Here is an 18,761-nt window from a genome sequence, read left to right as displayed (position 1 = left end):
GTTTGTAAATCAAAACATGCTTAGTTTCTGTCCACTGAATTTCTCTTTTAGCAATTTTCCATTATAATTTGCAATATCTTTTGTCAGATTAAAGTTTTTTATAGCCAAACTCTTCCCTGCTGAGTTTGAAGCTTGGGGCTTGGCAAACCCAAGAGCAACATGTGAATGTGACCTTACCTTTACCAAACCTTTTTTTTTCTTGTTTACCTGTGAAAATCAATGTATTGTTGCTTTAAACACCGCAGAAGTGGCTTTCACCTTGCCTTCTTTATGGCCAGAGTTTAGCACATGTTTTTCCTGATTGTTTTTTTTTTTTCTTTTTCTTTACCATTAATATGAGTTGGGAGTTGGGGGACCTCTGCCTACTTCTCCAATCCTTAAACCAACCTGGAACGAGAGCTTTGCTTGTCATGTAGGGCAGCTGCACGAAAGGGTGGTCAAACAGATTCATATGGTTAGCTCCAACTAGTTGGCATCAAAGCCTTTATGCAGGATTCTGTGCTTTTTGTTGCTTTTGTCTGATAAACTGCAGATCATATCTAATTTCTCATTTAGGTGTCTAAATTTCTAGTGAAGTTAACTTAGATCCACCAAATTTCCTAATGAAAAACATTGATCGGATGTAGTTGTATGGATTGATAGTGGCATGACAGAAGCACATGGCATCAGGAACTTGAGACGATATATCATATCACTAGAATTTCAAGGCTAACGACATGACAATTTGTTTTGATATTTGAAAAAGGAGAAAACAAGATAAAAATTTTGCATAGTTTTGAAAATTCAGGAACGACTGTCATGAGGAGGGACTGCTGTTAGTGCTTTTTATCAGCAAGACCTTTTGGAAAGGCAACATTTTAACGGTCTGAATTTCGATCAAATTTAGAGCACAGAAGGGAAACTAAGGCTTTATTGATGCTTCTGCTATGAAGCAGTTGTGTAGAATGAAGCTTGATTCATCTGTCAGTTTCCGTTCAAGGACTAAGAATGGAAGCAAATTAAGGGGACCCTTTGGTAAAAACTCCAACTAGAACAAGTATTTTACATGTAATTAGGGGGAAAAATAACATACAAAGATGGGTAGAATGCTCTTCTATTTCAATTCGAAAACACATTGCAGTTCTCATCGTGCAAAGAGTTTATGCGCATTTGAGAATTACAATGCAAAAAAGTACTATCTTATCTGCATAATTGTTCTTAAACAAGGATATAGGAATGAGAAGGAAATTACTCATAAATTTTTTTTATACCCACAAAGAAACACGATTGTTAGGAAAAGAAGAAGCGCAAATTCATTAGGCCATCGCATCGGCACCGGCAGCAATCTCCAATATCTCTCCTGTGATTTTCGCTTGACGCTGCCGATTGTAGAGAATAGACAAGGTCTTTCTCAATTCCTGGGCATTATCAGAAGCATTGCTCATGGCACTCATCCTAGCAGCAAGCTCACTAGCTAATGATTCCTGCAAAGCTCTTAAAACCTGGCTGTTTAGATAGAGAGGCAATAAAGCATCAAGAATCTGAATTGGATCCTGCTCAAACTGTAAAATGGGAGAGAATCCCTTTGTCTCAATCCTCATAACATCTCTCTCAACTGTCAGTTTCCCTTCCTTGGTTGTCAATCTGAAGAACTCATCCTCAGCAGCATCAACACAAACCCCATTTATATCACAGATCTCTCCCTTTGGTGAGAGTGGCAGCAAAGTATGAATCACAGGATCAGACTTAACCAACGACACGAACTTGGTATACAAAAGCTCTACTTTATCAACTTCTTCACTAACAAAGAGTGCAAAAACATTATCTGAAATGGCCTGAGCTTCTTTAGCTGTAGGGAGTGAAGTACCATCTATAAACCTATCCACTGGAATGTAAGGCCTACGGATAAAATATGAGTTACCCTTTTTCCCTACACTAATTACAGTATAATCAAGTCCAAGCTCCTTTAATTCTGAAATTCTTGCTTCAGCTTTCTTGATGACAGCATTGTTGAAACCTCCGCAAAGGCCACGATCACCAGTAACAACAACCAAGGCAACTTTTTTGACAGGCCTAACATTTGTAAGAGGAAGATCTATGTCTTCAGTCTGGATTTGTTCATTGATGCTGTAGAGAACTTCTACCAGAGACTGAGAGAAGGGTCTAGCATTGACCACAGCTTCTTGTGCTCTCCTGACTTTAGCAGCAGCAACAAGCTTCATGGCTTCAGTGATCTTTTGTGTGTTCTTTACTGAATCAATACGACTTCTAATCTCACGGAGACTACAGTGAACTGGGGTTGCAGATGAGGACCTTGAAGGGTTACAGGGACTTGAACTTTGAGAAGGAAGCTGAAAAGGGCTGATGAAAGAAAGGAAAGAAAGTGAAGAGGTGTCAGAAATAGATGGTTTTGATGACACCCACATTGTCAGATTAGAGCAAGACATGGTGACAATGGATTCAGGAGCTCTACAAGAAGAGAATTACTCTAAAGAGAGAAAGAGGAGAGCGTTTTTCTTTGTGGGTTTCCTTTTGTATAGACCAAATTTGGTTTTGTGAATTCTTATCTTTTCGTGTGTTGGGAGTGGTTTCTGGTATGAAGGAAATGAGAAGGAATGAGTGGAGGGAGAGGGAGGGAGTGGATGAGGTTTGGGATAAGGATTTCGACCGTTGGAGATTGCTCGAGACAGTAGATTGATTCATTCCTTGTGGTTGAGGTTTGGGATAAGGATTTTGCCCGTTATAGATTGTTCAAGAGAGTAGTTTGATTCATTCCTTTGTCACCCTTACATCCTGGTGTGACCTATCTGATGTGGCAAGATCTGAGTGGTTGTGTTTTGGATCTTAACTTGATAGGCTTCCTACTCGGAAAGGTATATACGGCTCCAGGAATTTAGATCCTCCCAAGTCTCAGCTGCTCGATGTGATTCCCAGGAAATATTTACTTCTTGATATTATCATGTCAGGTAATTCTCAGGAAATAAGCTGCCTCTTCTATTGGGTATGTCTAAGTTAGTTAAAATAAGCTACCTCTTCTATTGTGTATGTTTAAGTTAGTTAATCTCAAGCATCTGTAGAACATTCCATCTTCTTGTACGATTTTGTGTAATAAAGGTTCAACGTAAATGCCATTATTGTCAGCATTCTCCTGATACGGGAAGCCAGACTTCATGCAGCAATAGTTTTTTTTTCTCCTGGATGGAGAAAAGATCAAAAGATCGAGCTTTATTATCTGAATCTCCATTTATATTTCCGTAGAAAAAGATTGCGTTATAGAAAACAAACGCGCCTTGGACATTTTGCTGGTGTACTGTACCCTCGAACAATAGGGAAAAAAACAAAAAGGATAAAGAAATTTCCTGGCCACACAATCATAGGGCAATACATTACTGGTCAGATCAGAAGATCGATTTCAATTTAATAGGACGCAACGTCTGCATCAGAACTGAAATGCCCGTATTTGGGTCTTTGCAGACCAGTGTTGCCAGAGCTATGACTTTCAATATAGATATATTTTGAACCCAAGAAGGGGAAGAAAGGATGGTAAACCAAAGCATGCACTCGAACTGTAACACGTGGAAGGGATCCTATCAATAGGCAAATGCAAGTATTTAAGCATTGCAGGCCCCTGAAATCTTAAGAGGCCACATTGATTATTTCATCTTTACAATTATATATATATATATATATATTTAACTTTTCAGATAGATGCCTATTCATTCATACGCAAGAAGAATTATCCTTGTAGAATCCATATACCACTTATGAACAAACAGATCCATCCTAGAACCGTTCTTTTGAGTAGGAAATTTCACATGATAATACATCCAATCGCATACAAAATCAACTTATCATATTCAATCATATTGCGTGACAGATGCACAGTTGGCCACATCATATGCGAAACCTTATAAGTACAAATTTCTCATTAAGGAAAAAGGTTCTCAGTTTTTCATTACCTGATGACAATAAAGAATAAGAAGGAAAAATTTTAAGCCAACTGAACTAACATAAGAAAATATTAAAACTAAACTTTAGTCTCCTCATTTTCTTCCCCAAGAAGAGGGCCAACAATAGCCTGGTATGTCTGTTTGTCAGGAATCACTCCTTTAAGCACCATGTAGTCATGCAATTCAATCACTTCATCTGGACTACAATTCTTAGCAGAACAGGTAATGAGCATTGTGTATGTTATAAAATCAGGAAGCAGGCCCTGTAGAACCATTCTCTTCATTAGTTCTTTTGCTTGTTGAATGCATCCACGCTTGCAAAGAAAGTTTATCAATGTGTTGTAAGTTACTCTGTTTACTAACCTCCTCTCCATTTTCATCTCCAAGAATAAAGCAAATGCCTCCTCAATATTACCACAGCCACAATAACCACTTATGAGAGTGTTATATGTTATGGCATCAGGTAAACCCATACTCTTTAATGAATCTGTCATCCGACTCGCAACATCCACTGACATCTCCTTGCAACATCCATTAAGAATAGAGTTATATATCACCATGTTAGGTTCTTTCTTCACCTTTGCCATTTTTTCATAGATCTGAACAGCATTTTCTACCTTCCCTTCCTTGCAGTACCCATCAATTAAAGCACCATATGTGACCAAGTCAGGAATTAAACCATGGATAAACATGCTGCCTAAAAGTTGCATGGCTCCTGATAAATTATTGCTTTTACAAAGGTAATCGATGAGAATATTGTGTGAGAATGTGTCTTCAATGACATTCTTTTCTAGAAACCGGCTATGAAATTTAAAAGCTTGCATCACATGTCCATTTCTGCAAAGCCCCTTTATGAGAGTGGAGTAGGTGAATTGATCAGGGAATACATGCTTGTCAATCATGTCAGATAAAACTAAAGAAGCTCCCTCCATATCACCTTCCAGGTAAAGCCAATGGAGGATTGAATTATAAATAACGGTATTAGGCATCAAGCCCCTTTCCACCATTTCATTGCATAGTCTTAGTGCTTCCTCCAAACACCCTCCCCGTGCATAACCATCTATCAAGGTTGCATAGGTCGTTACATTGGGCTCAACAACTGCCTTAACCATGTCATTAAGAATATCTTCCACAAATGCAACTTTCCCTAATTTGCAAAACCCATTAATGATAGTATTGTAAGTTACAGAGTTGGGTGAAACAGAGTTCCCTGACATTACTCCCATCTTCCCAACTAGCTTCAAGGCAAGCTCTATCTCACGCATCCTACAAGCTCCATCTATTATCATATTGAAAGTAACAACATTAGGCCAAATCCCACTCTTCAACATCTGATAAAATTTTGAAATAGCTTCTAGTAATTTACATTCCTTACAAAGAGCATATACAACCAAGTTGAAAGTATTCACATTCTGGATATAACCATAAGAAATCATTTCCTTATACATGTTCCAGAATCTACCAATTTCATTAAACTTCAAAAGATGACTCAAAAAATTATTCCAAGCATGAATGGAAACAAAATGACTCTCCATTCTCAACTTCTTAATGACTGCGTAAGCACCCTCAACAGACCCACAGTTAGTGCAAGCTCTAACCAATGCATCAAAGACTGCTGGACAGGAATCACAGAATTCATAACTATCCACCAAACCATCCAAAACTTCCAATGGGGTCATTCCATTTACACGCATTAAATTCTCCAATAGAGATAATGCATCATCGAATCTCCTCGACTTGACCAACACATGAATTAGAGCACAACAGGATTCCAATGAGTGTGAAAAGCGTTTTTTCTCCCCAACCCAATTGTAAAATTCCAAGGCTAACCGAGGTGAGTTCTGAAACTCGCGAACAACACGACTCACTAATGCATTTGTAAGACTTAGAGACACTTGCTCCATGAATTTCCATCTCCTATGTCTTAAATTAACGCAAATTGCTCCGAAGACAATGTCTTCACTACTTGGGTAAGAGAATTGCTTACCTACATGCAAACCTCGGCTGAAAAGACACCTTCTTTTGGACATAAGAGCTGAAAACCATTGAAATATCAACATCCAAGAATCGTATTCGTCTTTCCCGTTCTTCTGTCCCGAGGGATTTTTTCTAACAGCTGTGTCCTTGTTGCAAGGCCCCCTAGTATAGATGCTCCTGCAATCAAACAATCGGAAAGCCTTTTGACAATCTTACTAATACAAAGGGAAAAAAATGTTCCTAATGATAATCAAGGCCCCTATCATTGGTATTTGACAAGCTTACTAATAGAAAAGAGAAAATGCGCCCAAATAACCTATTTTACTAATAATAATGAAGGCCCTATCGTTGGTAAAGCTACAACTGGAAACGCGGCCCCCCCTTTAGCAACAAGGGCGTTTAGGCTCAGCTAGTAAAATAATAAAGCTTTTACCGTAGTTAATGTTAGGAGTTTTCGTTTTAAATTCTATCATTATACACTTATACACTTAACAATAAGGATTAATTTTAGTTTTAAGATTATTAGATGCGGATCAATCTTAACTATTAAATGTTAGACGATACCATTTTATTTAAGTGTTTGGATTGTTATGTAAAGATTAATTTTGACAATTGAAATATTAGATGGTGAGAATTAATCACAGTCATTGATTTATTAGTTAAAATTAAATCTAAGTCATTGGATGAAATTGATAAATAAATCAGTGTTTTATCATTTGCTCGGGAAGCAATTGAGAGAATCCAGTAATTGTGGCAAGTTTCTAATTCTTTTAGCCACGACAACAATTGTAATTCATTAATTTTGATTTTTCATTCATAGTATAGTTTCCATTCTTTGTTTATTAAAGTTTTTTAATCTATAATTAACTTTTAATAGTAGTTGTTTAGATTCAGAATTTAAATCTAAATTAACTATCTTATATTTTCTATTTGATTTACTTTATTAAATAGTTTTTTAAACAAAGATATAGACAAATCTATATCCAATAGATCAATTCCAGTAGTGCATTGATATAAACTAAAATATTGAAAATTTTCTTAAGCAAAATTTCTTCAATATTTTCATTTGTTGGTAATAATCTTAGTCTTTAGAGTCTTAGTTACTTTCCAGATCCGATAAGGTTAATAAAACCTTTCTTTTTCAAAAATTTCAATAAAATTGATAATAGTTATACGAATATACAAGTAAAAATCATGATTTTTTAAGCAGGAAATTCTTCTAATAAATTAAAAGAAAAGTTTTATACAATTATTTTTCCTATAAAACTAATTTTGATATTGATATATGAAAAGGTTTATGATTAAATTTGAATTTTAATTTAAATATTCCTTTTGAAATTCCTCATTGTGAAGATAAGCTTGTGAAAATTATTCTTCAAAATTTTCTTTAAAAATAAATTTATTTTCTAAATGAATAATATTAAAAATATTCAAAAAAAAAATTCTGGTGGTTATACCTTTTTAGCCTTTTCAAATGAGAAAATATTTTGTAATAGTTGTTCATTAAAATATTCACATATTTCATGAAAATTGTTAATCTGTTCAATGCCAAATTCATTATGCTTGTTTCACTTTTATAGATAAGACTTTTTAAAATTATTTTTAAAATTTTATTCTTCGTTGTCTTGTTTAGCCATTAATTTAGAATGCTGTGTCAGATTTTTTTTGAAAGCTGATTTTTCATCAACAAGATAGAATTTCCATACTTCATTAATTGCATTATAAAGTTTTACTGATAATCTTAGATTATAAAAATTCTTTATCAAATCTAATTGTTGTGATTTTAATAGTGATTCTATTCGTTTAATGACCTCAAAAATAAGAGATTGCAAAAAATTATTTGGATCCTGAGACCATTAAGAAAATTGATAGGGTTCCATCACTGATTGTGGTGGAATAGGGGATAAAAATAATATCTAGTGTTCGGATATTGTATTGGGGCTTGAATTCTTATTTCTTGATTAGGATTTTTAGGATTTATATGTAAAGAAGATGAAGATTCTAGTTTAGGTTGGCTTTTTCTAGTTGTAACCCAATCACCCATTTGATATATTTAATAAAAAAATTATATTGATATAAAAATTTTATCATATAATCATTCTTGAATTAATTTTGGCCTTCTTATTTTGTAAAATTTTTTTGACAATCTAATTATCAATTATAATAATAAATTGTTCAAGTGTCAAATAAATATGAAATTTACTTATTTCATTTTTTTAATTAATAAATTTTTTTTAAAATAATATAATTTATTTCGTTTGATTTAAATTTACCTAAATTATATTTATATATTAATTCATTGTTATGTACTTTTGCTTTCAAAATACATCTTTAATGTTCTTTTGAAGCATATGTTTTTAGTATTCATTACTCTACATGTTCAGGAAAATATACCTTCAGAACTTCCTTTAGTTCTTTTTTTATTTCTCTAATAATAGCATAATAATTTTTTTGTCTATTCGAAAGGAATATCATTTTTAAGCTTTTCTAACATAACTTTTTTTTTTTAGAAAGATCTTTTATAAATTGTCGGTCATGGTTGAGAAGTCCTAAAAAGTATTAAAGTTGCTTTTTATCTTCTAAACATTTTAAAGAATTCTTTTATTATTATTATAATATGGTCTTATAATTTTATTCTTTCAGAAGATAGGTTTAATCTTAAAAATTCAATTTTTGTTTTTTCACTCTATTTTTTAGGACTTAAAATAATATATTTTTCTAATTATTGCGTTATTACATTTAAGGATGTCTTGTTCACGAAATTTGAGATTTCAAGAGAAAGTTTGATACCCAAGAAAGTGTGATACACAGGATTTGATTTAATTTTCAGGATATTTTGTATTTAGATTCACTCATTCGGTTGAGAGAACTCATGTTTATTAATTCTTGTATAATTATCATAGTTTTTTTGACAAGCTTAAGGTAACTTTTTATTTTGTTTTATTAATAATAAATTTATAAACGACAAAAAATATCTTTAGCAGTAAAAAAAATATTTTAATTGATTGTTATTTTAATTTATAAGGCGTTTCTCATTATGAACGTCTTAATTGATCCTTTTTTATAATTTATAAGACAGATCAATTAAGGCGTTTGTGTTTATGAATGCCTTAATTGATCTTTTTTTTTTGTTCATATTCAATCGAGGCGTTTCTCATTATGAATGCCTTAATTGATTTTTTTTTATAATTTATAAAATAGATCAATTAAGGCATTTATGTTTATGAATGCCTTGATTGATCATCTTTTTTTTTTTTTATAATCAATTAAGGTGTTTGTGTTTATGAATGCCTTAATTGATCATCTTTTTTTTTTCATAATCAAATAAGGCATTTTTCATTATGCCACATTTATGTTTTTTCATGTTATATGTTATTTAATTAATATCATGCCTATTACTTTACAGGGGTCATTAGTAGCTTATTGTAATTGAGACAAATACGTGGACTCCTTGCTTATTAAACTTTGGACAACTAGTGTCGATGGTTATACCTAATCTTGCCAATTTAATAAAAATGTATCATATTTTATGAATAAGAGATAATTAGATTAAATTGAGTTTTGTGTAATTACTATTATTTATGTTTATTATAGTTTTGTGTTCAATTTAGGAGAATGGCTGCAGTTCATAAAAATAGAAAGTTCAATTGGGTGACATTATTGATATGTGTAACATATATCATTTTATCTTCAGTTTGTTTAGATAAATGTTTACCAGCCTACTCAATTTTATTTTCAAGTTTCTCGTCAACCAAGAGTTACCGAATGTGGATATTATGTCTTTTGATTTATAAGGGAGATTGTTATGTATGATCTTATGAGTACACCATTTAAGATTAGTATAAATACCATATAATAAGTTTTATCTTTCAATTAAACTTACAAAATATTGTGCAAGTTGATTAACATTGACTTCTTATTTTTTGTTAATAGTAGGTGAATAAAGAAAGCTTCACACAAGAAGAAATAGATGAAGTCTGTAAAGAATGGTGTGATTATGTACCCATTTTTGCACAACCTTAATGTTGGATAATGAAAATTGGTTGTAAATATATATAAACGTTCCAAAATTTTTGGTATAGGCACTATGATTGTGTACTTGTTAATTTTTATAAGTTTATATTTGTTTAAATTAAAACTAATGCTAAGTTATTTCATTTAAACAGTATGACGACAAATTTCTTATATCATTCGCATTCTTCAAGTGGAATGTGATCACTTTGGGGCAAATTATTCATCCTAATGTTGAATTAAAGATCAAATAATTTCACAACACATACACTTTACAAAACATTTATATTAATATAAATATGAAATTAGTAAATCCAAATTGTTATATCATTTACACAAGTACGATTTTTGTTCTAAAAATACAAATATGAAAATAGACAAAATAAATATTTATATCATTCACACAAGTACGATTTTTTATTTAACAATACAAATGTAAAATTAGTCCTATATACAATATTAAATATTAAATTTCAATCTAAATAGATGAATTTATAATATGCCATTCTCTTTGCATTAAACAAACCTCTTCCTGCCTTAATTAAATAAATATGCTTAAAAAATAATATATGAATATTTATACAAAATGTAGTGCATTCTACATGTGTCTAAGAGAAAGAAAGTCAAACGATGAGCCATATGCATTACATTGTTTAATTATTTTCTAATGTAATCCTTTCTAAATACAGGTGGCAGAGCAAAGAAAAACTTAATTTTTTGATTTTTTTTCAACATATGCTCACCACAGTGATCATTTAATTAGGCAAGAAACCGTCAAGTTAAATTATTTCATTAAAAAGTGATTTTTTTTATCACTACTCTTGACTTCTTTCTTGAAGAAATTTGAAATTCACTTATCATATTCACAGCCCTATCATATAAAGCTTCAAGTTTGCCTATGTGATTGACCAATTTAGCAACTAGTTCATCTTCTCTTTTAAAATGCTTCTTGCCTGAAAACTTTCTAGGGTTGCTTGGAGTAGTTGAACCAATTTCTTTTCCGTATTTTCTCTTTATATTTCCTTCAGTATGGATATCAAACTCTGAAGAGAAGTAAGCATCTTTAGTGACATTCAATGATTCAATTGTATCAATTGCTATTTTAGCTTTTTGACCAGTTACTCTATCAGATTTGAATTTCACACTAAAATCATCAAAGAAAGGGAAATGTTTGTTCTTTAACTCTTTAACATGTGGATGAGTCTACATAAAAGTTAAAGCAAATACAAATAAAAAAAAGAATAGAAAAAAAAAGTAAGATAAACCATAATGTAATGCATTTAAAAACTTACCCAAACCCACTTATCTAAAACTTCCTTATCGGTTATGATACATTTTTCTTAATCATTCCACCCAAATCCATTAGTATTTTTCATATCACAAATCGCGTGATATTATTTCTTCAGTAGTTTTACCCTGGACTCAATATAGGGGGTGGTTTTAGGTTGGGAAGTAAGAATGAATTGATCCAACATTCGCTAAGATAACCTCGATATCCAATGCGAAATATCCCATTATCCACTTTCTATCTAGGATCATTTGTCAAAACCAAATAGGAATCCTCATCTCTTATCCAAGAATTGTTACCTACCCTCGAATTTTTTGGTTCTTCTTCTAGGTAGGCCTCGTACGGATTGCGAAGGACTAGCATGTGATGAAGACATGTTCAATTCCTAACCACATGGTTAGACATTATGCAACAATATTAATATAGTAAATAAAAAACCAATCAAGGGAATGAATTAAATGAATACACATGAAAAGAAAACAAAAATGTGTGTACTAAAAATTGTAATATATATTAGACACTCAAAAATAAAAGAAATATAAGATAAACATATATTCAACAATGATATAAACCAAATTCTACACTTAACCATATAGTGCATATATCAAATATATTAAGCAAATGTTATAACATACAAGAATTTCTATAATGTTCTTATTCTCGGGGTTGTAACCAATGGATGAACATCTCATTAGTCAGATTGTCTCTAAACTGAGTATAAGAATCAGATGGCTCTACATATATAATCAAATCTTAATGTTCAGATCCACTTGGTTGGCTAAAACTTCCTTTAGCAACATCATTTTCAATAAGGTCAATTACCATATCAAACCTAATAAAATTATAGAGAAAGCAATAAGCAAAAATGATTCTACATTGTGTCTTTATTGAATAAAATGTCTTCTCCCTTAAAATTATCCATCCAGCTTTCAATATACCAAAATATCTCTTGATACAATTTTTTACTTAAGAGTGTTTCATATTGAAGTATTCTTGTGAAGTCGTCGGTTAGAGTCCTAACCTCGAATCATTAAGATGGTATCGTTAACTTTTATAAGGTACCAAGAAACCTTCCCTATTTATGTATCTGGTATCACACAAATAGTAATTACTTGTTACACTGAAACAATATTAACAATATGAAAAAAATGTGTTCTGTTATAAAGCTAAAACAAATATAATAAAGATAATATTTTGTGGGATCCTCAATCCATTCTTATGTGTAATGGTATCCCTTAGCATTTTACCATCTACTGCAAAACCTTCCCCTACATGTAGAACATATATACATTGCATATATGAGTTGCAAACACCAATGACATTGGTAGCAATTTCATTTTTCCTAGTCCTGTATTAGGCCTATCAAATGCATCTACATTGACCTTGATGATTGTCCCATTTAAGGCACCTAAACAACCCTTGAATCATTTTCATCTATTATCTATTAAATTATCTTGATATTGGTTTGGGTTTTTTAAACAACAATGTATGCAATCTTAAAATAAAATTTAACACAAAATGGAATTGCTTACTAATCATCTCTTCAGATATAACTACTTGATGCTTTATAATCTTATTTTTTGTATGATGGGCTATGATGTGAATGAAGCTAATAATTAGTTTTTCTATTGACATGTGTCTAAATGTTTGTAATCCCTATTTTATTCGAAGCAAATGACATAATTTTGTAAAAACTCTTATATCCATTCTAGTATTATCTACACATTTTCTATCGTTTTCAAAGGCCATTGTTGTAAACACTACAATTTGTTTGGGATTATAATTATTGTTTTGTTACAAAAATAAAAATAAAAGAAATGAAAAGAAAAATTAGGAAAAGTTTGAGGTGGTTGAATTGGTATGAAATTGTTTCTTTGGGATTATAAAATTTGGGTTAAAATTAGAGTTGAAGTCAGAATTGAGGTGAAATTAAAACCTTTTCTAGTTTAGGGTTCTCATAATTTAAACCTTATGAATATGAACCTAGATTCAATGAAAAAAAAGCATGAATAGGCAAAAGAAATCTATATAGTAGAAAGTAAAGAGTACAAGTACAAGATTATTTTTAGAAAGGTTACTGACAAAAAAAATATTTGGGTTTTAGAATCAGGAAGGTTTGATTTGGTGTTGCTAAAAGATTATGAGAGAGATCTGGTGTTAGAGTAAGTTTTCTGAAAATTTTTTGAAAAATTTTCAGATTCTGACAAAATTTTTCAATGAAATTCATCTTTTTTGTGGTATTTTCTAGTTTCCTGTGAAGTTTTCGACGAAACTTAAACTTTTCGATGAAGTTTCTAAATTCCAACGAGGAATTCCAAAACACGATAGCCAACATTCATTAGTTTTTAGAGAGAGAAAGAAAGAAAATGAGAAAGAGAGAGAAAATGCTAGTGAAGATTTGAAGGAAAAAAGAAATTTTAAGGTTTTTATAGTATTAGGAAACAACACCATTTTTGGATTTTGAAAATTTTCAAGGTCCACGCGTCAACTCGAAAATATCTACTCAACAATCTAACTTGCATCGCATGACCTGCTCCTAGTCTACTTAGCTTCAGTCGAGCCGAGCCAGTATACGAGCCATCTAGTCACATTTCTTTCCTGTAGTCGTACTTCCCAAGCCACCCAAGTTGAGCTGTTTTCCTAGTATTTTTTGGTTTTTTTCTTATTTATTTATTTATTTGTTTATTTGTTTTCCATCTATGTTTTTGCGTATTATTTAATTTTCATTTATTTATTTATTATTTGTAAATATTTTTTCTTAAAAAAAGAGAAAAAATATTTTTTTAATAAAATGAAAAAAACCTTTCCAACATAGTGAAGGGTTTAAATTTTTTAAATGTTTTACCAACATATTGGAAGGCAATTAGATATTTAAAATAAGATTTTACAAACATATTGGAGAATCTTATTAATTTTTTATAAAAAATAAATTTCAAGAAAAATAGTTTTCAATAAAGTCTGGCCAATATATTGAAAGGCAGTTTGACTTTTTAAATAAAGTTTTGTCAACATATTGGAAAACCTTATGATTTTTAAATAAACATTAATTTTTAAAATAAAAATAATTATCATAAAATCCTACTAACATATTGGAGGATAATTTCTAGCAGAAAATCTTACCAATGTATTAAAGGATATTTCTAAAAATAAAGAGTTTTTTATCCATAAAATTAGATTTTATAAAAATGAATCTAATGATAAAGCCTTTTCAAAGTGTGACAAATAGTTTCTTTGAATACTCTTGAGGTGAAGGGATGTTATTGAATTATTACCAACATATTGGAGTAATTTAGGGATAATTTTTTATATTAAATTATTTGATAAGTCTTTTAGGCTTTAGATAACATGAAACTAAATCGATATCATTCTTTGGTTGGGCGATGGGGTGTTATAACCTTTTTCACATGTAACCATACTCTCAAACCTAGTTTTGATTTCGTAGACATGAATCAATTAGGTGGCCAATTACACCTTAATAAAAGATTATTAGTGACTTCTTCGATTGTGTCTAGCTATAGATTTACGGATATATACGTTATGATAGTTTAGTAACTCTATTGGAGACATTTGAGAGTTAGATCAGTAAACTTATGTTATCCAAAGCCTAAGTTAAAATTTAAAATTTTTCTTTGAATGTTTTATCTGTTCTAATTATCACACATTCTAGCATTCACTTGTATTTACATAATATAAGCTCTACACTTGAGTTTCATCCTTTAAGAAAGAGTAAAGTATTTACACTCTCATGAGATTTCATGTTTCCACTTGGGCTAGTGAAACACTCTCACTCGAATTGAATCATTTTCGTTTCTAGCTTATAATGGGCAATAATTGATGTGCCTTACTAGTCTGTGATGGACAATGACATAAGGAATAATTTGAAAACCTTTAGATCTAACTTGAACCATATATAGTTAACCTTAGAACCCTAACCCATAAGTAGAGCTATGTTTCTCTTTACCCTTTAGAATTAACCCGGAGTTTAGGAATCATGCTATTTTATTTGTTTCTTATGTGCTAATTAATTTACTTCTTTAGTTCCATAATATTGAAACAAACCAATTTCTTTCCTTGTTTTTTTTGTGTATTAATAAATCATGCATAAAGATTGCATATAAAAACTGCCATGAAGTTATTTTCAATAAAAATTTTCATGAAGTCCACAGATAGTTTGGTTTGTGTCTCATCCACTTTTGCTAAATGCAAATCGCCTATTGATCTAAAGATTAAGTTAGAAAAGGTATAACAAAAGAAGAAGATTGCTTACCACTAGACTATATCTTTAATTTACCAAAAAAAGTTTATCTACCCTTTAAGCAAAATAACTTGAAAGAGTTGTCAGAGATGTGGAAGAGTATGGATTAATCCAGACAGTTAACTTTCTGTGAAAAGTATGGTTATATTGTGCATCTCCTTTCAGTAGTAGTTAAAAATTTTCTCATTAGAGTAGTAGTGTAATTCTAGGATCCTTCATATAGGTGCTTCATCCTTAATAAGGTAAACATAAAATCAACTATAAAGGAGTACTCTACATTGATAGGTTTGCATCTTCAATTGTTAGATAAGATAAATGTTAGAAAGTAGAAACTAGCATTTCATAGGAAATTAATCGATCTTATGGGGATTAAAAAAGAAGATGTAAATGTACAAGTTCAAAAAAAAAGTAATCATAGTAATCATATTTATTTGCTTTAGGAGTTTTTTCATGATTTCATCACAAAACATCCGAATGATGACCAAGGATTGGATGTATTTGTTTTGGCATTATATGGTATGGTGGTTTTCCTAGGATCCTAGGGTATATTGAGATAGAAATGATTGATTTTTTCTCGCATGTAAAAAAAAGGTTATAACCCTTCACCTGTAATCTTAGTAGAAATAATTAGATCCTTGAATTATTATCGTTAGAAGGGGAACTAACATTTTCTTGGATGTGTACCATTGCTATATTTGTAAATGAAAAGTCATTTCGAGTGCAAAAAGAATGCATTCTCAAAGCTTTACTTTCATAATCAAGCCCCAATCAAGGAGTTTTATGAGAGTGAATGACCAAAACCCAAATCCAAAAAGGGATGGATGGTTTTATTACAAGGTCTTACTTACACCCAAGTAATGTGGATGATCTCATAGATGAACCGTGAATCAATATTGTATTAGTGCAGAGATGAGACTGGGGTCCCACTTTTAAGTTTATAAGGAGCAACAAGTTATGCATCACTTATGGTACAAAGACAGTTTGGGGCTAAGTAGTTTGTCCTTATGACACATAAGCTCACTCAATCAAATTTTTAATATAATGAGCCAAATATGCTACAAAAGGTGGATAAGATGATTAAGGCTTGGAAAAATCTTAAGAGGGTGAGTCTTAGCCTTTTCATTGATAGGGTCACCTCAAGATATATGGTATGGAGGGTAAAAAAGGGCAAAAAAGTTATGTTCACTTTTAGAGATTCTTGTTAATCAGTAAAACATTATATAGAAGAGGTACCTTTAGAGTTGAAACTTATAAAAAAAGAGTTTGAGTCTAAAAGAGATAAATTGATGCAAAAAATCCATAGACTCTAAGAAGAAAAAAAGAAAATAAAAGAAGAAGCAATGAAACAAGAGGCTAAGATGAAGAAGATCATCAAAGAATAAGATATAATTATTAGTGACTTGTCGTAATTGTATAAAAAATACAAAAAAATGATTATTGAGGTAACAAAACAAGGGGCAAGGGCCCAAAAGATGGCTAGAAAACATGATAGCACCCTCAATAAGTTGATGGAATCACATCGAGAATGCAAAAGGTTATGCATCTAAGTAGAGGCTAAAACGATAAATATCGCTGATTTGGGTTGTGAAATTAAAAAATTGAAGAAAAAAATATTCTCAAATGGAAGATGATTATGCTAAAGCTAAAAAAGAGAATGAAGCATTTAAGGAATATATTCAGGTTTTGAAACGAAGATTAAATGAGCAAGGGAATCATATTGCCGCACTTACAAGGGAGCATAGGGAGTTATCATATCAAGTTTAGTGTGGTAAAAAGGAAAACTTAGGACGGTAGAGGTACATAAAGCATTTTGTGATCCAGTTAAGTAAGGTAATGATCAAGGTAGGGATATGGCTGAGAAGGTTGAAGCTCTTAGGGAAGAATTGCCCTAATAAGAAAGTATGGGCAACATTTGTTGAACTTCATTGAGGAGGCCAAAGGCCAATATAAGCAAGTCAAACATCTTTTCAAGTTAAGAATAATAGATTCTATATAAATAGACTATTATGGAATAAATGAAAGTTTTTTTTTGTTAGAAATCTTTCAAAGGTAAATAGCATCTCTTATGCATCATATCTCATACATTGCATTCGTAATAAGTTTTTATTTTTCGCACTAAGTTATAAACAAGTCCTTTAATTAACAATTATGGTATTCGAGGTTCAAAGATAGATCCACCATCTAAAAACCCCATTTACCATCAATACAACACCATAGCTTAAGCTAAATAGATGGAATAAGAAAACTCCAATCATTTTGATAAGATTAAAAAGGCCTAAGAAGAGTTCAAGGGGGAGTTGGAAAAAATTTTGAGAGCTTTGAATAAGTTGAACAAAGGAAAAAGGGTGAAAAAAGTTCAAGTCAGTCAGAACATTCTGTGCAAGATGTAATTGATCCTTTTTGCCTTTCAAGATTCAACCTTTATCAAGGTTAACCTTCTCAAGAGGCACAAGTAAATTTTCTTAGGGCCTATGTATACACTAACCCAATAATACAATCTACTATTACCCATGGTTAGTTCCAAAGTTATGTTAATCCAATTTTTGGGGAGAAAGCCTCAAAACCAATCCATGTTCCCGATTTGGATGATCTAAAAGAGAATGAAAAGTTAAAAATAAATGGTGTTGAGTCATTAAAGGACTTAATAGTTGATAGAAAGATGAATATGCTTAAGAAAATGTACAGACAGTGGAGAAAATTAGTTTTTATGGTTTCGTGGATGCTGTTGGGCTCTGTTTAGTCTCAAATGTCGTTATTCCTTCAAAATTTAAAGTACCAGAGTTTAAAACATATGATGGTACAAAGTGTCTGAAGACTCACATCACCATGTACTGTCAAAAAATGACTACCTATGCTAATAATGAAAAGTTACTAATGCATATCTTTTAAGACAATCTTACTAGCTATACTGCTAGATAGTATGTCTAGCTAAACAAGACTTGCATTTACTCTTAAAGTGAGATGGCTCGTAATTTCATTAGTTAGTATTAACATATAATAAATTTAGCTCCTATTCATTTTTCTTTACAGAATATAAAGAAAGAGGTGACTAAATCATTTGATAAGTATGCCTAGAGATAAAGAGACATAGCTACTCAAGTTCAACTACCTCTAATTAGGAAAAAATTACAGTATTATTTGTAAGCACTTAAAAATCTCTCTATTATGAAAAAATAATAAGGAATGCAATAAAAAATTTTGTCGACATAGTGTTCTCAAGCAAAATCATTGAAAATACTATTAAGAATTGTAAGTTGGATGGAAGAGAAGCTGTTACTAAAAAAACACTAAAGAAAAAAGA

The 18,761-nt window shown here is 31.3% G+C and overlaps 2 protein-coding genes across 2 annotated transcripts; both read right to left on the bottom strand.

Annotated features, from left to right (window-relative positions):
- Window positions 1-1,028: 1,028 nt before the first annotated feature.
- Window positions 1,029-3,047, bottom strand: LOC111318812 (ATP synthase gamma chain, chloroplastic-like). Its single transcript, XM_022921680.2, has one exon. The coding sequence runs from the start codon at window positions 2,424-2,426 to the stop codon at window positions 1,296-1,298; it is 1,131 nt and encodes a 376-aa protein (XP_022777415.1). The 5' UTR covers window positions 2,427-3,047; the 3' UTR covers window positions 1,029-1,295.
- An 831-nt stretch (window positions 3,048-3,878) lies between these two features.
- LOC111275197 (Pentatricopeptide repeat (PPR) superfamily protein) lies at window positions 3,879-6,292 on the bottom strand. The gene has a single exon (XM_022860375.2). It carries the CDS (start codon window positions 5,987-5,989, stop codon window positions 4,007-4,009), a length of 1,983 nt encoding a protein of 660 aa, XP_022716110.2. The 5' UTR covers window positions 5,990-6,292; the 3' UTR covers window positions 3,879-4,006.
- Between the last annotated feature and the right edge of the window lie 12,469 nt (window positions 6,293-18,761).

The sequence above is a fragment of the Durio zibethinus genome, chromosome 26 (genome assembly GCF_047325235.1).
Source record: "Durio zibethinus cultivar Kanyao isolate XHJ-2024 chromosome 26, ASM4732523v1, whole genome shotgun sequence".
Classification (NCBI taxonomy): domain Eukaryota; kingdom Viridiplantae; phylum Streptophyta; class Magnoliopsida; order Malvales; family Malvaceae; genus Durio; species Durio zibethinus.
The sequence above is the reverse complement of the archived record's forward strand: the minus strand, read 5'-3'. Positions and strand labels throughout refer to the sequence as shown.